The following is a 23440-nucleotide window of genomic DNA, read 5'->3' as shown; positions in this document are numbered from 1 at the left end:
TTTTAAGCATTTGCAGATCTGTCAGCCTTTGTGTGTGGACTGTTTACTCACTATGTAAACAAGTCCCAAAAAACATCAGTGGGCTTAATACGAACTATTGTTATATGCAAAGAGACTCACAAAACATTGTAGAAGTTGTGCTCTTCATCTGCTCCCTGTGTTTCGTTCTGCTCAAGAACTATAAAAATACTTTCCCCACAAAAAACGGGTATCTCATTCAGTCTTTCTTCCTCCTATAGAAACTCTTACACCAGGCTGGACTTATATTGAAAGGCTGGTTTTGACGTAAAATTAGAAACGGAAAAAAAATGCTAGGGATGGTTCCTTCTGTGTACACCAGTGGAATGCACCAGATACTAGATCTTAGGGCCTGGTTGTGGCTATCTGGTTTCCTTGTGAATATCCAAACATGATGGTGGTTACCTGACTGATTCGTTGTGAACAGAAGCTGTCGTTTTGCACACTCCTGTCACAAGCTGAGCGGACAAATGAACAGGCAGATACTCATTTCATGCACACAAATATTCTTACATTTATAAAGAGAGATTTTTAACAGAAGATAAGGCCGTTGTTACCACAAAATTAAAGGCACTTGCTTCTAGGAAACCTCAGTTCTTTAAAACTGAACAGATGATGGCTATGTGAAATTGCAATCTCTGGTGCCATCTGCTGGGCGACTGTTTTAATCAAAAAGAAAGCCTCTCAAAAATAAGGCAGGCACTTCTGCATACATACACAGGGGATGCCCTACCTAGGTGTACAGAAGTGCAAAAGTTTGTGAATTAAAGGAAGTGACCTAAAAAAACAAAACCTGCCTGAGAGATGATGACAACAGGGCAAAAGGATTGAGAGAGAAGATGTAAATAAAGTGGAGGGATAGCTTTCCCATCTTCAGAATATTATTTATAACAGGCAGAGGCAAACACGGCCCTCCAGATGTTTTGGTACTACAACTCCCATCATCCCTAGCTAACAGAACCAGTGGTCAGGGATGATGGGAGTTGTAGTACCAAAAACATCTGGAGGGCTGTTTGCCTATGCCTGATTTATAATTTCAAATTGCCGAGATTTGGTTCTATCAACCCTGTATAACTGTGCAGCACAACAAGGAAAGCCTGGGGTAGGGAAAAAAGGTGCCCTTTATACCTTTCCCATTCTTGAAACTCACCACCACTCACCACCCTGAGATCTGAACCACACTGCAAGGCTCTTGTAGGCTGGCTGGAGCTGCAAGAAGGGCAGAGACACACTGCATCGCTTTGTTTTAAGAGCCACTTGTACTTAAATATTTTCATCCACAGTTGCACATATGATAGTGCTTCTTCCAGAACTTTTGGGCGGCTTGCAATTTGCAGCTTATGATTGGTTTCAGCCATAACAGCAGTTAATGGGTTAAATCAAAAAGTGTATTATTCTGCTATACATTTTTAAAATTTTGTTTGACATAGTGGCGAGTGAGACTGGTGGTGCGTGTGACAGCTTTCACTTTGAAAATGTTATGGATGAAATGATGACAGAGCGCTTATGAAAATCTTTAAGGGGAGAGAACCTACGTTTTATTAAATTGAAAGTAATAATCAGTTTGGACAACGACTTCAGGTAAATTTACCTAAGAAGAGGAAGGGTTTTTCTTTGTATGGCATTTGTATGGCAATTAACTTTTTTGAGGTTTCTACGTCCTGGCAAAAACACAGACATCTGTGTTGGTCGTACACAGTATTGGGACTCTTCTGAAATCTATAAGTGACCTTTATTTGTTTTGGAAATAGGAGATTTTATTGGTAATTGTTTGCATAGAAAGCAGCTTGCTTGGCTTATGTTAAAGAAACCAATATGAGCAGTTAAAAGTTGCTTGAAGTTGCTGGTACCTCAGGGTGAAGTGTGCATAATAAATAGATAAATGATCCCGCTGTTTGTTTTTCCTTTCAAATAATCAAGAGTGGCACCTGTATTCATGCTTCTGTTTAGCAAATATAGTGAAGACAGACACAGTGTGGATTAGTGCTAGGCACTTGATGGGTGAGCTTGTCTTGGTGCTTTTGCTATATAAAAAACCCCTTCTTTTCCTTACAGAAGATTGCACCAACAATTTGAAAGTTACAAAGAGCAAGTCCGAAAAATAGGTGAGGAATCCCGCCGTTACCACGGAGAGCACAAGGACGATGCGCCAACATGTGGAATCTGTCACAAAACTAAGTTTGCCGATGGTTGTGGCCATTTATGCTCCTACTGCCGGACAAAGTTTTGTGCCAGATGTGGAGGACGTGTTTCTCTGCGATCAAACAATGTAAGTTTTCTACTGCATGCAAAACAAAGCAATGTTGATTTCCATCGCTAGAACATCATACCTGTGCAGATTTTTTATTTTTTTTGGCATTGGTTTCCTTTTCTTATTTCCACACCCCAACTCCTTGAACTTCATTGTTTTGCTCACTCTATATATTTGTTTTCAGAATTCCTCGCTGCATGTTTTGTTTGTGCAAAATCAATTTCAGAAATAAATAAAAGAGGGGACCTATTTTTTTTCACTTGAAAATGATTGTGACAGACACAGTGACAAGCTATAATAATGCTTTTCTCATGGAATTCTGCATTAGTATTGTAGAAAAGCTACTTTGATTTATGCACCCTGAAAATTGTATATGCTCTTGTGCAGTTGCCAATGACATTTATAGAAAGTAGTGTCACATGCTTGTATACACAACTAAGTAAGATTTAGAGCGGACCTTTTGGAATTAATGGACCTAAGTTGGTGGTGTTCATTCATTTCAATGGATGTACACTGAGTAGGACGACACTGGAGACCACCCACTGTACTTCACACGTTGCAGAGTCCAAAGGGGGAGCCATATTGCTTCTAGTAGGGATGAAACAATCCAAAATTCTTATGTGTGAGGGGAAAGTGCATCCATTTCTGCCCTGTGGATTTCCAATTTCTCCTACCAGTAGTACATGGTCTCTTGCTCACAGCCTTTTGGATCTCAGCTATTCCATCAAAACTGGAGTATTGAATCCTGATGCATCCATTTCACTATTATTTATTTTATTTTCTGCTAAAATCCTTCAGGTATCTGCCCGTATGTGTGTGGTGCTATAGATATTTTTATTTAAACGTGATGTGTTTCATTTTTGGTAAATCTTATGCTTACAGGAACACAAGAATTGCCTTGTTTATATCTGCCTATTAATGTTTTCCTCCTTTTTCTTTTCTCTCTTTCTTTTATATTTTTCTCCTTTTTCTGCTTCCCTGGATGCTTTCCCAAAGGAGGACAAAGTGGTTAGAATCCATATTTCTTCATATATTATTACAGTGTTCTATATGTGAAACCAATTAATGCAAATTATTTTGACTAAATGTTCGGTTGTAAAATCCAGATACTAAACTGAGGCTATATATGTATATATATATTTGCAAAATTTTAAGCACAGTAGCTAAACAGCTTTTCCTATTATAAATTTGTATTTTTCATAGCAGTAGAACATGCAGGTAATGCTTTGGGAGGAAGAAATATTATTTATTACAACCTCTTTTTACATTACATAGGAAATCAATATATCAAATTCATAATTTGACAGGGAATAGTAGTAAAGTTATTTCTTTGTGAAATTGAAAGGTATCTAATTCTGGTTTTTAACTTGGTTGCTGTAAATGACTTTAATTGTCAAATCACATATATAGATATTCAAACCATTACACTGTGAGCGTTATTTTTTTAAGGTAGATTTTCTGGGAAATCTAACCAATAATATTTTATTATTATTTTTTAAAAAAAGAAAAGTCCAATATGTACTTCTAAACATCTACTCTCTCTGCAAATCATATGGCATGTAATATGAATGTTTAAAAATCACCTTTCTTATTTCCTCAATATGCCTGTTGGTGTGGGGAAAATAAAATTTAAAAGGTTAATGAAGATGCCTCATGAAAATTGAGTGCACACTGTAGAACCAAGATGGAGAATCTGCAACTCTCTAAGTGTTTTTGAACTAAAACTCCCATCAGCCCCATCCCCATTCTAGCCACTACGGCAGGCAACTCGTCTTTGGAGAGCTCCTGGGAAGCTTTTAAAGAATTCAGGTTCTATTGACACAATGTGAATAGCAGTTTGTGCAGGAGGATTAATATCCCTTTTTAAGGTTCAGGGAGTGGTTGGACTTTCAGAAGACGGGCATTTCATTTTAGTCAGTTTATTCATTCTAAATTAGTAGCCAAATTTCTTAGCTATATGTGTTGGCCAAACGCAGAAAATGGTTACCATGGAAGACCATTGCTGTGTAACATGGCATCTTGGAAGTTGAAAATATACACTGTTTAGGGATTAACCAGGAGCAGATTAATTCCCCCCCTCTTAAATTTGGGACAGAAAAAAGTACGAATGTATATACCTTGAACTATAAACCTAAGTATACTTCTCAGAAAGCAATACCTGTTGAGCTTTGTGGAACTTAATCCTTGAAAAAAACATATTTAGGATTGGGCTGCCAGTTTAACTGAAATGAACTGAGATCTCTGAGATTACAGCTGAATAACTAGAATGAGGACCCACTGAAACACTGGTGCATCTGGGCCTTTCTTTATGAAAGTACGCATAAGACAACACCAAAACTTGAGGCAGCTTCAGATGCTCTCTTCAACACACATATTGTTGGCAGTCGTGGCGGATGGAACAGGATCACTTAGCATACACGTGAAAGGCACTGAAGGGGTTCTTTGGATCCCAACCTACATACGTTGATGTTTGCAAGGAGTTAATAACTACTGGTATTAAAATAATTTGGATATATACTTAAATTAAATCACCTTCACTTTGGACAAGTGCTTGGAGCTGTTTCTGCTAACCAGAATCTGCCTAGACGCCTTTTCTTTTAGATCACCACCAGTTTCCTTCGTTTCAAGATTCTAGGTGGGCAGTAGGGGGGGGGGGCGTTTCTATGGCACAAGCTGAATCCTCCTTCCATCAAGCCCTGGTGGGTGGTAAGAAAATTTTACCATCAAGAAAGATGCATTAGTGGGCGGTAGGTATAAAAAGGTTGACTACCCCTGCCTTAAGACATCCTCTTGTCAAGCCAGACCTGTTCAGCTGAACGTATTAATTGATGCTATTCAGTAAAGCGCATCTGAAAATGTTCTGCTTTGTTTTGCTGTCTTAAGCAGAGTGGTTTACAATTAATAATTTGTAGGCCACAGTATTCTGAGATGCTAACATAGTCACTGTATTTACGAAAGTGTCCCGAGAGAGGAAAAGGCACAAATCCAAATGCCATCATCTAATCAGTGCCCAGATGGTCAAGGCTTTAGTCTCAAAACCAGCAGCAAATCTTGGCTATTGATCCATTCGTGGCTCTAGAAATGTGAACTATGATGGTGAGAAGCCTCACTTTAAAAGGGAGCTTGCACACGGATCACCTCTTGGGGTTTGATAAGTATCGCCCAGGTTTCCAAACGTGTTTAGCTTTCAAGGATAATACTGTACAATGTGGTCAATTGTGACACCAGGCTGGGGACCCAACCATGCTGTTTAAGGGGCATGAAACAAACAATTGAGTTGGACTACTTATTTGAAGCATCGTGAATTCTGTTTGCTCACTACTAGGGCATGTATGCAATAATTGCTGGCCAAAGGGCAGCCTCCTTTTTTGGTTAATGTGAAGGCCTGGGCTTCATAATTAGAAGTTAGCAAGAAGTACTAAGGATCATCAATTTGATCAGTAGTGAAATGGCTGTACTTTGTGCAGATAGCAATGCTGTAGCAAGATGAGATCAAAGACATTCTGTGTTGGATACGGCTAGCAAATATCACTTTATGTCTTCTGTCTGTGGAGTAGGAGCACCACTTTAATCATCTGGAGAGAAAAAAACGTGGCCACTTCTAATTTACATGAATGTGCATTTTCCCATGTCATTTGCCATTATAAGATTACAGTGGCTGTAATCCTATGCATGTTTACTCAGAAGTAAATCCCATTAGCTTCAATGGGTCTTACGGTAATCCCAGGCCACTGTAAACAGCCATACTTACCTGGGAATAAGCCCCACTGAATTGAATTGGATGTATATTTGAGTAGACATGGCTATGATTCCGCTGCTAGTTTGATAAATGAGTAGACTTTTCAATATTCACTACTGGCTAAATTTATTTGCAGTTTTTGTATATTAAAGAGAACCTGTATAATAGCAGAATAATTTCCTGAAAACAACATGATTATTAGAGATGGATGTAATCTGTTCTTTCTCTCTCTTTTTTGTTATAAAGAACTTTAATCCTCATCCAGGATTAAAACTGTGTATTTTTAGTACTGCTGTGTCCTAGATAAAATATATTTCCCCTGTATGTGTTATACATGCCTTATAGTATTTGGAAAATACTTGCTTTGTGCAGTATTTTTCTGCTGATCCATATATTAGTGTTGCATTCAACTAAACCATTTATTATTATTATTATTATTATTATTATTATTATTATTTCCAGTTTCTACAGATAGTCAAACAAATGCTAAGAGAAGCTATAGGGACAGTGTTGCTGCTTTCAAAGTTTTGCATTTTTTAAATGTGTTGAATTCAGAGATAGACTTTGGAAATTGTGGGTTGTATGCAACAATTTGATTAGTTCAAAGACTTGTGCTTGTGAAATAGAACTTTCCTCTTCTCCTCCCCTGTGTGCCCCTGCCAAGTTTGTATTTGTTTTCCACCGAATCCTCTGGAGCAGATTTTGGGGAAGTGCAAAGAGAGGGAGGGCCGGTGCAGTCATTAGGTGGGGTGAAGCAGCTGCCTCGGGCATCAGAAGCCCCTGAGCTGTCGCCTGCCCATTTCCACCAGGATCTTTCCAAAATCACATGAGATATTGTGGAGGGTGCAAGATCTTAGTTCGAATCCCCGCAACGGGGTGAGCTCCTGTTGTTTGGTCCCTGCTCCTGCCAACCTAGCAGTTCGAAAGCATGTCAAAGTGCAAGTAAATAAATAGGTACCACTCCGGCAGGAAGGTAAACGGTGTTTCCGTTCGCTGCTCTGGTTTGCCAGAAGCGGCTTAGTCATGCTGGCCACATGACCCGGAAAAACTGTCTGTGGACAAACGTCAGCTCCCTCGGCCAGTAAAGCGAGATGAGCGCCACAACGCCAGAGTTGTTTGCAACTGGACTTAACTGTCAAGGGGTCCTTTACCTTTACCTTTTTTTACAGATCCATTGTTTTAGAGACTTGAATTCAGTAATGACAGAGTTGGTGATACATACTTGTTCGCTTTTTTTCTGGCCAACTTTGGTCACTGGTTAAAAATAATGCATATATTTTAGTAGAGCTTCAATAACCTGCAAAACTTATTTATAGTATTTCCTGCTTATTCAAGTGACCAGCAATTCTTCCTTTCCCTTCTCTCTCACACTAGAGCTGATGCAATCTCTCCTTTCTTCATACTGTGGAACTTTCCAGATCTTGGCTCTCCTGGGTGTGATTGGCTCTTCAGTCAGATTATTTGTATGCAGTACTGCTCTGAAGTCTAGGGAAGGAAAAGCAAAGGAATAAACTTAATCTTGCATGCAGTTATCAGCTATTACCAAACATAGTTATCAGCTATGGCAGGGATGGGGAACCAGGGACCTTCCAGATGTTTTTGGGTGCCAGCTCCCACCAGCCCCAGCTTGCGTGATCAGAGATGATGGGAGTTGTTGTCCAGCAACATCTCAAGGGGGAATGTTCTCTACCTCTGCTTTATTCTAATGGTGAAGTCAAAACCAACTTTGAATGAGCTGCTGGCTCTTCTCAAGCTGCTATAGGGATATGAGCGAGTTGTCAAATGAAAGCACATCTTTCTGAAATTGGGTGGTGCTAAATTTGACAATCTTTGTGAACGCACCACAGGAACTTGGATAATGAAAAGGTAGAAGAAGACACCTTTGAGATGTCCCAGCCATCGCATGAGCTGCTGGGTCACAGACACCCCAGAGGTCAGAGAAATGAGAACCTACAGCTATTGGTTTAGCTGTTGTGGTGCCATGAATATTAAGATATTAAACTACCAGCACTAGGGGAATAAGGAGTCATGATCTTTTAGCAGAAAGGAGTATGAGGAAGTGAAGAGACACGACTGATGCACTTGTGTTCAGTTAAGCTGAGTATGTGAAAGGGGTGCATGAGTGATTATGTGTATGAATAGGGTGAACAGCAGGTGTATGAATGCAGTGAATGAGAGTGCAAGATCTGAATGAGGTAAATGGTGAATGTAAGTGTAGCATGGGCAATGACATAGAAGTACAAACAATATATATCTATCAGTGAATTTTCACGGCTCTACTGGTTGAAATGTAATTAGAAAACAAATCCCATACATGAGAATAAGACAGGTTATATGTAAAAAGTAAGGGCTAACTAAATTTAAGGTTTCTTGGAGGGTTCCTGCTTTACCTTGCTTTTTGTTATTAAGTACAAATCAGTTGTTTTTAGATCAACAATGGCTGCAATGCACATTTAGATGACTGGGTGATGCTTGGGGAACATTGGAGATGCAAAAAAATTTCCAGAAAATGGAAAGCAGGGAAATAAAAGCAAAGCAAACTTTCCTTAAATCTTCACGCTTCCGGTTGATCTCCCACATATTTCCCAAGTTCTGTTACTTTTTCTGAAAAAAGCGTGAATATTATCTCTTGTTCTCATTTAAGCCTCTGCTGTGGGATCAGGCATTCCCTCTCTCATCTTCTGCTAGAGCTGTGCACTAAAACACTTTGAAACCTGGAGTAACTGTCTTTTGACCCCTCCACAAGAATTAGTTGTGCCATTTTGTCTTCTTGTACTTTTGTGAGAAAGTGTCCAGCTTCCCCCAATACAGACAGTCCTAATTTTCCCTTTGTCAGAAAGTCCTCACATGTGCTTCTCTTTGGTCTCTGCTCTTATCTATTGTGGGCTGTTACTTTTCATATCTCAGCGCTTAGATTTCTTATTCCCAGTCAGCCAATTGTTTAATCCAGCCTATGGAACGGATTTGACAAACCTTGCTGTTGCAAGTATTCATTATTAAATGTGAATCAAAGGTTTTTAACGAATGATGATCATCGTGTACGGTTCTACTGAATTGCATTGTTTAAGATGGCTGGCTGATTGGCAGGCTTTTACTGAGCTTTGCAAACTCATAAGCCACAAGTACCTTATTTCTAGTAGGTCTTTTGCTATTCCTCTTTTCCTTCAACGATTTCTTTATATCAACATGGAAATTAATCTCTACTAGGGATTGATATTCCCTTGTGTTCCTAAGCGTTGCCATGCATCGGCTTTCTTAAACGATTTAATCTTTCACTACTGTGTGACACCACTGCCATTTTTAATAAGGTCATTTTTATCCAGAGAATGCCTGCCTTCTCTAGGCCTTTTCCATGAAATGTGGATCTCTAGCCTCTGAACATAGGGTTACCTTTTACCCCTAAATTGAGGCACCTGCAAATCCCGACCTCCTGGAGAGAGCATTCTATATCCACTTGGTGTCAACAAGACTCCATAAACAAAATCTTGATTATCATATTTGAAAATGGTGGTGACGTTTTTAGTGATATGGAGTGATCACTCACATCTTCCCTCCAGCCTAGAACATACATTCATGTTTTGGATGGCAGCTCATTATATGCCTCCCATTGTGTGAGTTTTGTGCTTGTTTTTGGTAATGCCCAGCCACATTAATACAGGTAAGTGCCAGAGATCTGAATGGATTGCTAATACTTAAAGGAAAATTCTAATCTCACTTAAACTTAGTATCATAGAAATAGCTATTTTGAACCATAGACTCTCATTACCATCTAACTTTTCCAGATCTCATTCTTCTGCACTTCTTTTCCTTTCCTTTCCCCCCTTGCCTAACCAGAAGTCCTTTCCTTCTTCCATGTTTGACCTGCCAGTGTAATAACTTAAGATCACAGTTTCTCTTAAATTGTTGCAAACGACAATTTACAGACTGGTTGTCAAAGGTATTTTTTGATGCATCATAAAATATTTTTGATATCCCTATACTGGCGCAAAACACACCACAGCATTTTCCTGTCCTGATCTCCTTCTTTCTCAACGTCCAAGTTTTCCATGTTAATCTCACGATGCTCTACCCTTTTCCTAGCCCTCCCCAACAAATTTAACTAACCAAAACCCTTACATCCCCTTTTCTTCCCCAAAGTACATTGCTTCTCCTCCAGCTTTCTTTTTTGAAATCGTAAGATATCCACTCAGATTTATTGTAGAGCACTGATACTTTCTCTCCCCCTTCCTCAAATCTTCCACCCCAGATTTACTGAGTTGCCCTTGTGCTCGGTAGCACAGATAGCACAGACTTAATCAACTTAGCCTCAGACCTTTGCATCTGGAACAAGAGGTGGGAGAGAATTATGAAAAGACCATGGACACCCCAGAAGGTAGGAGCAACAAAGGTGAAAGTTGGGGAGGGGGGAGCCCTTTGTTGTCCCTTTGCAGTAATGTTTGTTAACAGATTCATGCAGCATTCACATATCAGTCCAGTTTTCCTGCCTTGATTTATTTTTAAACCCTCCCCCCACCCCCCCGAATTTCAATTGCTGTTCTGAATATTGGTTTTCAAATGCAGGAGCTACATTTATACAAAGGTCTTACATCTTAAGACCCTTAGCAGTAACAGAGCTGACAGTGAAGGCCAGAATGCAGATTGCTTCACATCTTCCCATAACCATATTCAGCTCTCTCAGAAATGCTTTCAGATGCAGGTGGCTGTAACATCTGTAAATGACTCACCATTGCTCAATAAACAGGCCCTATCCTGCCCAAATTAATCCAGGTGAGGCAGCAGGTCAGGGTGGATAATTTCATCTCACCAGTAGGCAAGGTCCTTTCCTCTTCCCCTCCATGGACTGCCCATTTGTTTGTCACCTGATGCCAGGTGACAACTTCAAAGCTGTGGAGTAAATATCACCCCCAGGCTACACTGACTTGAACAGGCTTAAATAGTGTAGGTCTGGTAAATCTAAAATGTACATCTCTCGTGTGACGGTTGTTTTCCGTTGATGGCTCTAAAGGGAAGGAAGATTCTACTTAGCTGGCAAAATGTTTCCAGAGGTGCCAATGTATTCTGTATGTTTACTGCCTTTTGCTCTGTGAGGGCTTGTTTTAGATCATGATTTTTCATGTAGGACCTTCTCCAGTCCAGCATCTTTTTCTACGTGGTGCTTGCACACGTTTTGTTTACAAAATAGTATTTCATTGCATGTGTGACTAGTTATAATGGATTTGATTAAAAAGAAGCATGAGTGGAAGGGAAATCACTATTAGCACCATTTTGCATATACTTGTCCAAGTTCAAGCAGAATATTTAAATAGCGCTGAAAGTAGGTGCTGAAGCAGTTTTCATGCTTCTGCTGGATTTAGATGCATCGTTCTCATGTAAAACTTGAGATGGGAATAAGGCACTTCGAATCTTGTGATATTTACTTCCAAATAAGTGTGAATAGGTTTGTACTGCTAGAATTTTAAAAATTATGCAGTTGCTTAATAATTTCACATAAAAAAGAGAAGCTTTTCCCTGTAACATGATAAACACAGACGTTTTAAAAATAAAAAGAAGCTTCAAATGATATTCTAGTGTTTGCATATCTGCAATGGATTGTAGTCTTTCTGTTCTGTTTAGTACACCTGACTTTATACAGCATTATTGATGTGCTGTTCACTGCAAAGGGGGGAAAAACCTAATATAACCTCTGGGGATAACTGGTCATGGTTTGAACTTCTGTTAACCAGGAAAAATGATTATCTTATGTAAGATTCCCCCCCCCCCCTTCTACAAAGCAAATTCTGTTGGCAGTGACATAAGATTAAATTTTGAATTAATAAATGCAGCTTTAGTGAATAACAAGGGAATGAAGAGAGAAAAAGCAATCATGCTCCTTTTCTTCTCCTGCAATCTCTCCCCACCCACCTGCCCATAATAAGTCCCCAAAAGCATTATAAGGCTCTTGTTTTAAGCTGGCTTGTATCCTGAACCTGTTAGTGACTGGGGATATACTTCAATACTTTGCTGCAGGTTCCCACTTGTTCCTTCTGAGGACAAACCTTCTAATGTTCTGTGCCTATTAGTTTGGCAGCAAAATGGGGTTACTCATAGACAAGGTAGAGGTTTGTGTATAGTTACAGGACTTGCCACCCATGTAGGAAAACAAAGTATAATAAACCCCTTAACATGGCCTCCAGGAGGCAGAAACTTTTGCAGCAACACAAGGGAGGAGGAGGAGGAACAGGGTGGTAAAAATGACTGCATTGAACCATGGCTAGCATCTTATAGTATCCTGGGGGAGGATTAGGGTTTAGGGAAAGTGTGTTGTGTGATGTTCATATCCCAGTACTCACTTCCCTCCCCTAAAATCCGGGGGGGGGGGATACTATACGTTTAAAGGGCTGTAGGATTCAACAGTATCTGTCCCTCATTGTACTGCTTGGGTCATGGGCTAGATGAGTTGCTTCTTACTCACTTATTCTCAAACCTCAGCAGTTATAATTATGGATCAAGTGCACTATTGGACTAGCCTCAGCTCTCAGGCACCTTGTGCTATTGTACTACGGGAGGAGGGATATCCCAGTTGTTCACCCACACACACCCTCAATTCATTACATGTCTCTGACTTGTCTATTTTTCAGCCCATGTATATGAAAATGCCAGTATCCAACTAGATGCTATGCTTAATGCTTGTTTTTATTTCATTATAGCCATTGAACCCCATATTACTTTTGGGATCACTGTGCTATATCAATCACTGCACAGACACTGTCACAGTAAATAAATCCATCCGGTTTTACCCCAATCAGAAACCCTGGATGAATAGAGAGGTCCAATGCCTGTTGCGGGAAAGAAACAGGGCTTTCAGGTCGGGCGAGGTGCAGCTTTACAGTGTGGCAAGAGCAAACTTGAAGAGGGGTATTCGACGGGCGAAACTGGATTATAGACAGAGGATTGAGGATAATTTAAGGAGCAACAACACAAGACAGATGTGGCAGGGGATTCAGCATATTACCAACTATAAACCTAACCTTGGTGCTGTCGACGGTGACCCTTTGCTGGCGGAGGAGCTTAACCTCTTCTTTGCTCGCTTCGAGAGGGAGCCACCTGAGACGTCGGTATTACAGCCACCAGCCCATAGGGGCCCCTCATTCACTGTAGAGGAGCACGAGGTGAGACAGGTATTGAGGATGGTGAATCCGAGGAAGGCTGCTGGACCTGATGGCATCACTGGAAAGGTGTTGAAGGGCTGTGCGGATCAGCTGGCGAGGGTCTTTACTAAGATCTTCAACAAGTCCTTACACCAGTCTATTGTCCCACCCTGCCTGAAGTCGTCAACTATTGTTCCTCTGCCTAAAAAACCCACAATCAGTAGTTTGAATGACTACAGACCAGTTGCACTGACTCCAATCATCATGAAGTGCTTTGAGAAACTGGTGCGCCGTCACATTATTTCCTGTCTTCCACCAATTTTTGACAACTACCAGTTTGCATACAGGGCAAATAGATCCACAGAAGACGCTATCACCACCACTCTCCATGCTGCTCTGTCCCATCTGGAGCAGCCGGGGAGTTATGTGAGGCTGCTGTTTGTGGATTTTAGCTCTGCTTTTAACACTATCCTCCCCCATAGACTGGTGTCCAAGCTAGAGGCGATTGGACTCTCCAACTCCACCTGTCTCTGGGTTTTGGATTTTTTGTCAGAACGTTCTCAGAGGGTTAGAGTAGGGTCACATATGTCCAAAGCCCTTAGCCTTAACACCGGCTCACCACAGGGTTGTGTGTTGAGTCCCCTGCTCTTTACTCTCTATACGTATGACTGTACAGCCATCTATTCCAGCAACAAAATCATCAAGTTTGCTGATGACACTACGGTGGTGGGGCTCATTTCAGGAGGGGATGAGTCCGCCTATCGGGACGAGGTGGAGCGGCTCTGTGTTTGGTGTGGAGAGAACAATCTGGCTCTTAATACAGCTAAGACCAAGGAATTGGTGATGGATTACAGGACAAAAAAGGCGGTCATTCAGCCCTTGTATATCAACGGGGAACGGGTGGAGAGGGTGGCGGAATTCAGGTTTTTGGGAGTGACTATCGATCAGGGCATGACTTGGAGCGCAAATACCACTGCTCTGGTGAAGAAGGCTCAGCAGAGAATTTATTTCCTCAGACTTTTAAAGAAGAACAATCTGAGTGAGAAACTGCTGGTGTCCTTCTACCGAGGCTCCATAGAGAGCATTCTCACATACTGTATTTGTGCTTGGTTCTCCAGTTGTACAGCTAGGGAGAAGAAGGTGCTCCAGAAGGTCATAACCACAGCCCAAAGGATTATTGGTCATCCTCTCCCATCTTTGGAAGAACTGTACGGTTCCCGTTGTCTTAGGAAAGCAAACAACATCCTGCAGGATGCATCTCACCCGGGATACAGTCTGTTTGCACTACTGCCTTCTGGCAGGAGATATAGAAACATCAAGTCAAGGACAAATAGACTGAAAAATAGTTTCTATCCAAGAGCTGTGGCCTTTTTGAATGCTGTAACTCGATAGTGTGACCTGGGAGTTTGATGGGTGTGGGTGTGGGTGTGGCTGGAATGTGGTTTGTTTGGTTGTTGTTGCTGTTTTGCTTCTGTTGTTTTTTTTAAGGGATGACATCCAATTTCGTTGCACTGTGCAATGTTGCACTTGTGTAATGACAATAAAGAATCTATCTATCTATCATAAGTTACCCCTTCTCTTCCCAACTGTATCAGCCCTGAAAATCACCTCCTCCCTCTAGGATGGCTAAGAACCTCACTTTAAATTGACACTATAGCACCTTCTTTCTAATCCTTATAGCCATGCTGAACAAGCCTGTGCAGAAGGGATTGCAACTGGGAAGGGAAGGGATAAATCTATCCTTCCTGCATACAGTGATCCTGATAACAATTGTGTGTCCCCACGCCTGGCTGCTGTAATTAATTTAAGAAAAACAGATATAGCTGTATGCTACCACATGAAACACGATGTGCAGTTTGACCCTCAGAATTTATGAGAGGAATATGATAGCTCAGATAGACCAGTGATGAAAATGAAATAAGAGCCTGAATAGAATGGAAACATAAAAATTGAGTGCCACATAAAACTGGCATGTGAATTAGGTTGCATATCACTGGTATGTGCAAGATGCTAGAGAGGGAAAACATCTTAATAGTTTATGAATCTAACCGAGCTCTATATCTTCTGAATTACTGTATTATTTTTTTCAAGCAAAAGAGGGCAGTGCTTTGCAGGCACATCCATAAGCCACAGAAGTTAGAGTACTTGAGTTTAAGCCAACTTTACTCTCATTGATTTCACTGAGCCTAGATTGGCTCACATTCAGATTTTCTGATTTTACTAGTTTGTTGATCAGACTGACCTGCCATAGGCAGGAGCCTGAACCAGAGTGAAGCTATGCCAGAGTTTAGCACCATAATTATATGAAGCATACATCAGTGGCAGGCGAAGCATTCTTTGTTTCATGTGCATTAAAAAAAAGAGTACCGTAATGAAGGGAAGGGAGATTGCTGTTTTGGCTAGACTTTATGTAAACAGGGCAGAATCTATCCTCGTCCATATGTCTGATATTAGGGCGTACCTTTTTTTATGGCCTCAGGTTCAATAAATAGTATTGCGGCTTATACTTTGATCAACCTTACCCCCCCCCCTTCTGAAATTGTGTCAGCTATATAAATTAAGCAATCAAGGGAAAAACCTTAGTTTTTTTCTCTCCGTGAGCCTAAAGTAGGCAGGTAAAAATAGGGAGGGATGAAATTTGAGCCATACAGGCCTACAATCACAGATTTCTAATGGAGGAGACACCAAAGCAGTATCTTCATCCCCTGAAGAATTTTAAAATCAATTGAAAATTCCTTGTATATTTGTTAGTTAAGCAATATTTAGAGAAGAATGGACATTTGAATAAATTTGACTGGGTTCCACTCATTGTTTATTTGGTTTATTGTATGCCATCCTTCATCCATCAATCTCAGGGTGGTCCACAGCACTCTTCCATATTTAGGGAAGATAACAGAGCATTAGCAACCAGATCTGGACCATGTTCCAAAAACAAAGGCTTTAATACTTATAGGAAAGTGTCTGGGGGTGAAGAATCTTTGCTGTGTGCATCTGTATGCTCGCCCCACTGGCCTACTGAGAGAAGTGCCATGAGGCTTGATGCAACTGATTATATTTAGATTACAGCCTGTTGTAAATTATAATAGTTGACATTTTGATGTTGGTGGAGGAGATGGTTTAATCTAATTAGTAGACAGAATACATTCCCCTATGCTGTTTTTGTTTTTAGGAACACCGTCCTCCTGAACAAATATAACCAATAATGTTGTCATCAAAACATAATGTTCTAACAGAATCTGCTTGGTGTGCCTGACAGCATGATACATCCTGCAGTTCTTAGCTACGTTGTCAACATCTTGAGCCTCGCCAGAGTGCTGGAGAGGCTATGGAAAGCCATGTAAATCTGTCCCTTTTCCAAATCCTATATGGAAAGGCAGACTATATAAACTACTTAAAATGAAGACAAGCACTTCTTTGATGTGGTTGATATGTTTTTATTTGTTCTTATCCGTAGTGATGATTTATTTGTTTTGGTCACTGGCTGCGGTGTAGGGAAACTAAGGCAAAGTAAAAGCTAAAAGCAGTGAAGGAAACAAAAACCAGAGCAGCCTCGAAATGCACATAGCATAAAGCTACTTTGAATCAATAGCCAACATCCAAATTCAAACTCCATAAAATGTGACAAAGTAGATTTGCTATTGCTTTGCAGAGCTATAGTGGTAAGTTCAGTGCTTAACGGTGTTATATAACACCTGGTCTTAAATGTAGCTGTAGATGCTGGGTGAACTTGCACACGCTCTGGCCAAGGATTGTGTGCTGAGGGAACCATAACATTTAGATCATGTTGATTTTTATGTTCCTGACGGTAGGCTGTGTGAACCAGCCTTTTCAGTTCCACAATAATAGAAAATTGCTTAAGAGATAATGCGTTTTTACTCCATGTTTGAGCAGGGAGCAGTTAAAAATTCGAAAATGTAAGTGCCAACTTATGCAATGTATGATGCGTTTGCAATTTCATTGCAAGCATTTTCATGTTTTGCTTTCATGTTGTGTTAGTACAGGAATAATGTCTCTGCTGGCCACGGACTGCAGTGGGAAGGGCCAGAGACAGTAAGTGTGAGGCTTATATGTGGTTATGAATAAAACACTCCAGACTGTTCACAAGAACGCAAGCATGCAGTCCTTTTACTTCTCTGAAGCATGTTTCTACCACAGTGATGTTTTCACATGGATCTGTGTGTGAATCCTGGACTCATCATTTTGAGATTAATCCTGTGTGTACTTGACTCTTTATTATTATTAGCATAAGTGTTGCCACACAGAGGGGGTCAGTGAGACTTACTTGTGATAAGGCAACACATGGGAAGATTTCCACGTATCATGAAAATGAACACTTTCACCAGATCCACACATAAAAATATGCTAGAATTTCTGGTTTATCGTGACTTGCCAGGAGCAAATCGTATTGCCAGTGTGGTGTAGTGGTTAAGAGTGGTAGATTCGTAATCTGGTGAATCGGGTTCACGTTTCCGCTCCTCCACATGCAGCTGCTGGGTGACCTTGGGCTAGTCACACTTCTCTGAAGTCTCTCAGCCCCACTCACCTCACAGAGTGTTTGTTGTGGTGGAGGAAGGAAAGGAGAATGTTAGCCGCTTTGAGACTCCTTAAAGGGAGTGAAAGGCAGAATATCAAATCCAAACTCTTCTTCTCTTCTTCTCCTGCTTCATTCCTCCCCTGGCATGACCAAGATAAACAAACATAAAGCCCTTGCCTTCCTGTTAAGTCCAAACCAGGATCATTGTTGTTGTTTTTTGCCACATAACAAGCCACAATCTACAAGCCAGGAACAAATGCTGAAGACATGCCTTATGGTTCCTTGGGCGTTGATAGTTAGGGTTTTTATTTCATTTTGTTGAATCTATATTTTTCTGTCCCATTTGGAACAGTTTTCTGTGTTCTGAAACAGTAATTATGTTTTTTATGACTGTACATTTTATTGTTGTAACCTACCATGAAATCTTATGGTGGAGAGTGGTTAAGAAATCTTATAACGACTTAAACGATGGCTCCAGGCTGGCTAGTGAAACCTGGGATGTAATGCAAAGCCAAGACTTCTTGGTTGGTTTATCCCACTCACACCTGAGGAGGAGTGAAGCAGAGTGCTCTGGCAGCGTTGCTGCTTCAGCATGCTCCTCAGCCCTGATAAATCACGATAAGCCAGAAACCCAGGCTCAGTATTCCGTGTAAACGCAGAATGTCAAACACAGACTGGTCCAGTTTTAACAGTGACAGCAGTTTGTCTCTCAAAGCTTCACACATGCAAACATGTATGTGCTTTATGTAGGTACACAGTAACCGCGTTGATGATTTGCTGAAATGCTGCATCAGGACGCACCCAAGAACAAGAAATGAACTGCAAATTTATTTCTTAGCAAGCTATTCCAATTGCACGTTAGAAGCAGTTAGAAATACATGCAGATTCTAACTCCCTCTAACACAGAATCCTCCTTAGAGTTCCTGGTGCATTGCATGGAGGTCCAGAAGCCACATTAAAGGACTGTAATCCTTCATCAGTGTGTTTGTTTGGTTGCCTAACATCTGTGGATTGTTAAGATAAGTTATTACACAGACCTGCTTTGGTTTAGATTAGTTTGGACCATGGCCCAGTATTTTCAATCAGGATATAATTCCTGCATGCTGCTAGATTGCTTGCTCCACATACTTCCCTACACAATATTTTTTCACTAAGCGGCTTTCTCACTGAAACTGTTATATCACCTCAAGGTTTGTCCCCCTCCCTCTTTGGAAGAAGGACTTTTGTCTCTACCCCCACCCCCCCTCTGGACCTACTGTAGCTCAAGGCCAGCGGCCAAATTGCATGTATTAACTAAGCTCTGGAGCGACTCCTAAACAGAGGTGGTAGTGTAGTCTCTATGTGAGTATAATACAGATTTTGTTCATGTGTAATTTGTGGCGTGTGCTGTTGTATGTGTGTATGACAAAATGTTTCAGTTTTTAGCTCTAAATGGTTGGGGTGTGTGTGTATGACAAAATGTTTCAATTTTTAAGTTGGTTGTTGTAGGCACAGAATTTTCACATATATAGGTGTTGTTGCTTTTTTAAAAAGTTTGTGTTTCTATGTGTAGATAGGTAGTTGGGGTGGATACACATGTATGGTATATTTGTGCCATGGCTAGTTTAGTTATTTAGGACACATAGTTTCATCCAAAATAAATCACAGTATGAAGCTGTGCAAGTGCATCAGTATAAATTGATATTCAGGAATGTTTCTTTTGAAGATCTGTGTGTTTCACATATGTTGCATTAATATCCAGAAGCATCTGTCAGTGTTATATGGAAAATTTATGTTATGGATGCATTGGGGAAGGATAAAGACTACAGCCCTAGGCATATTTACCTGGGAGTAAGCCCCACTGAACTCAATTGTGTCTATTTCTGAGTAGACATGTGTGGGATTTTTGTGGTCAATCTTATTTCATATCAATAGTTTATAATTATACTGTGTTGGGTTTTTGCTTAGACAACTTTTTGAGCCCCCCCTCAATACAGCACATGGGCTCTATAAATAGCTCCACTAATGAACATTTGTTTCAATTTGCTAGTTTTGATTGGAAACACAACAGGGTGCATGTTTCGGTAGTAGTGAACTTGGGGACTTTTGAACATCTGTATCTAGGCTCTGGAGCTCAACCCACAGAAGTCACTGGCAAAGCTCCCAGCTATTTTAACAGAGCTGAATGATGCCCTTATTTTTCCATCTTTCCCTGAGCATCAGATGTGTTATGTTTAATTAAAACATTGGATTTTTGCTCAGATCTATTTTGACACATGCTATACACACACAAGAAGAACCTTACGACTGCTTGCTAACAGGCTTTCAAATTGATTTTATATGCACATTTTTATAGTGTAGTAGTGTTAACTGGTATTTTCATTTGTTTCTTTTGCAAATGTTCACTTTATCTGGAGTTGGAAGTGTTTTTTCTTCTTCCTGTTTATTGTTGAAGTTGCCTCTATTATTTCACTGCAGCTATATTTTTGTTTGTTTTTGTTAAACCAAAACCAATTGGTCTACTGCAGGTTTAAGTTTTTGATGAGATTTTTAAAAATATTTTAACACATGAATGTTTTTTTTCTTATAAAACCATTTCCTCTGGTGTGAAAAGGGAATGTGCTTTGTAATAAACACTTTTCATTTTTATTCTTTATACTCACAACTTAAATATTAAAACTACAAAAGTTTAACTTTAGTAAGGTCTAATCCAGCATTTAACAAAAAATACACAATGAATCTTGGGATTATGTTAATAATACTTAATTTAGATATTATATGAACTCAGATATTTCATTTGCTTATTTTCTTTGCAGTATCTAAAGTTTCTTTATTCCTTGACAAAAGAAGAACTCTTTTTGGCTTCTTGCAATTACTATTGCAAGATTATTCATTTCCATTGTTGCTGAAACATTTTGAAATTTTGGGGGATGGTGGTGGTACTGGTAGGCACCTTATTATGTTTGGATATCGGTAACGTGTTAGAAAGTGTTCATTTTCTTTTTCCATTTCCTCCTTATTTGATTTATTACTCAATGTGCACTGTACGTCATTTTTGTGCTTTGCATTGATGCACAGCTATGCAGTGTTGCTTCTTTTTCTAATTTTATGAAACATTTCTGTAAAATATTTAATTTAGAATTCTTTCTTAGAAAACTCCTTTGGTTGGATCCATACGTAGTCATGCATAGGGTAGACCCTATGAATCAATGGGCCCTTAAAGTATTAACAAAACAATTCTATCCATGTCTATTAAAAAAAACCCTACCCTACTGAGTTCAGTGGGTCTATTTTAGGCATGACTATTTTAGTTCATTTCCATGTTATTTTTCTAACAACCTGATCCCAATTATATTTAGGGGGAGGGGCAAGTGCCCATTATTATTAATATTAATTGGACTTACTTCCAACTAAGTGTGCATAAATTTGCTGTTTGACTCTTCTCATCCCCCTCCTCCCCCCCCCTTTTGCTCTTTTATCGTGTACAGTGCATGACTGCCTTGATCCCTGCATAATCCTTAGAGCCAGCATCTGGCCTTAATGTGCTGCTGTTCTTGACAAAAATATAAATTTAAAAATCTAGTGGTAGTGGCCCAGAAATACAATGTGTGCTTGATTTCATACCTTCCTGGGAGAGGATAGAACCTTTCTTGTGCTATGAATAATATTTTATCTTTTTAAACATTTGTCTCTTAAGGCAAGGCTTTTGTTTCTTTTCCTCAAATGAAATTTCAAGAGTAATCATTTCACTATTATATTTGGACCATTGTGTCAGGAGAGAGCTTAGCCCTAGGGTAAGGTTACCAATTTTTTTTCAATGAATCCGGGGACACTTTTAAACTTCAACGGATTTTGTATGGGGACTGATTTGTAAATCCGGGGACTGTTCCGGGAAACGGGGATGTCTGGTAACCTTACCCTAGGGAGCATTTGAGTTTGATGAAACCATACACAAGAGTAATGATTGATCGATTTTTGGATATGTGTCATTGGAAGGATAACAAAACATTCAGCTGCATTTGCTTACTTCTTCATTAAGGAGAGAGGGTTAGGGTATATCTGGTGGCCTAAATACTGTACAGTAACTCACCTCATATGTGAAGTGAACTTGGTTTGTTAGTCTTGTTAAGAGCTGTTCAAAAACACAAATAGTCCCTTATGCTCAAGGAAGGAATCGGGATCCACTGGAAACTCCCACTGGAATACGGTGTGTGTGCTTTTTGCTATTCCTCATGCACCCACCTCTCTTGCTGTTCTAGAGGCTCCACTAAACTTCAAGAGCAAATTTTTGACAGACAAAGATGCAGAGGGGTTGGGGGAGGGGAGAGACTGGTGAAAAATGCCTCCCTTCTGCTGGTGGGGTGTATCAGTAGGGACAGGGAAAATTTGATTCAGCATTTAAAGCCAATTATACCTGATTCACGCTTTATAAAAATGTATACATTAGGGCAGGCTTCCTCAACCTCGGCCCTCCAGATGTTTTGAGACTACAATTCTCATCATCCCTGACCACTGGCCCTGCTAGCTAGGGATCATGGGAGTTGTAGGCAAAAAACATCTGGAGGGCTGAGGTTGAGGAAGCCTGCATTAGGGAGTGGAATGTGAAATAAAATGAATATACCGTATTTGTGAGAATAACATACAAAAATGCATTATGTTAGGGGGAAATGCTTGCAAAAACGTGCACATTATCAAAACAACTGCATACAAGGTTGTGTTTACTGGGGAGAAGACTGCACTGAAAATGCTGGCAAATTTTCATGAGGGTTAAAGAAGTAAATCCACATATTGCTGCAGAAATGTGAAGAATGGAATTTGAAATGAGGAACCAAGGGAACCAAAACTGATGGGTCCTTACATCTCTACCATTAGTGGAACTTCATGAATAGGAGACTCCCACCAGCAGAGCCTTAGTTTCATTTTATGTGCTACAATTTTTTATGCTGTCCTTCTTCTAAGGCACTTAGGGAAACCTAGGAAGATGCTTTATACCAGGTCAGATAATTTGCCCATCTAGCCCAGCATTTTCTACTCTGATCTGCAGCACCTCTCCTGGGTTTCTTCATTTTCCATCACCTGCTAGCTGATGCTTTAAACTGGAGATGGCAGGGATGGAACCTGGGACATCCTTCATTCAAAGATGTGCTCTAACACTGAGCTTTGGTCCCTGCTCTCCTGCCCACCTCATCTTCACAACAAGCCTGTGGAAAAGGCCGGGCTGAGAAACTGTGCCCTACCCAGTGCCTTTCGTTTCTTAGTGAGTGAGGATTTGACCCTGGGCCTCCTAGTTTGTAGTCTAGTCACTATACCATACTGACTCTTTGAGTCCTATTTGTATGTTCAACACACATGCAATCATCACCATCACCATCACCATAATAATTTTTTTATTTATATCCCGCCCATCTGACTGGGTTGCAGCTTCCAGCATATACAAAAACATTAAACATTAAAAATTTCCCCATATGGGGCTACCTTCAGATGTCTTCTAAAGCTTGGATAGCTCCTTGACATGTGCTTAGAGGGTGTTCCACAGGTTGGGACCAAGAAGGCCCTCTGCCTAGGCCTTCATTTGAGGCAGGTGAGCAGGTCCATGCTTGCTTGCTCCATTACCACTGTAGTGGCCCATTGCGGCCCTTCCCTAATGCTGACCACGTGTTTAAGAGCATGCTTGCAGTGAGGCAGCCTGCCATTGTGTGTATAGGCTGTTGTCTTAGTTCCACCTCATGGGGATAGCCTGCTTGTATTGCAGACATCCTCCAAAATGCCCGACAGCATTGGGGAGGGGCCAG

The 23440-nt window shown here is 40.4% G+C and overlaps 1 protein-coding gene across 50 annotated transcripts in view; it reads left to right on the top strand.

Annotated features, from left to right (window-relative positions):
* Nucleotides 1–23440, top strand: part of RIMS1 (regulating synaptic membrane exocytosis 1) — a 228609-nt gene that overhangs the window by 79866 nt on the left and 125303 nt on the right. For 49 of the 50 annotated variants that reach the window (XM_079970358.1, XM_079970354.1, XM_079970353.1 and 46 more), the window contains exons 2-3: nucleotides 2074–2287; nucleotides 3266–3277. In XM_079970358.1, the coding sequence (XP_079826484.1) occupies nucleotides 2074–2287; nucleotides 3266–3277 (226 nt within the window). The remainder of the gene's footprint in view (nucleotides 1–2073; nucleotides 2288–3265; nucleotides 3278–23440) is intronic. The other variant, XM_079970330.1, reaches the window with a different exon arrangement.

The sequence above is a fragment of the Podarcis cretensis genome, assembly GCF_951804945.1.
Source record: "Podarcis cretensis genome assembly, chromosome: 3".
Classification (NCBI taxonomy): Eukaryota; Metazoa; Chordata; class Lepidosauria; order Squamata; family Lacertidae; genus Podarcis; species Podarcis cretensis.
The sequence above is the reverse complement of the archived record's forward strand: the minus strand, read 5'-3'. Positions and strand labels throughout refer to the sequence as shown.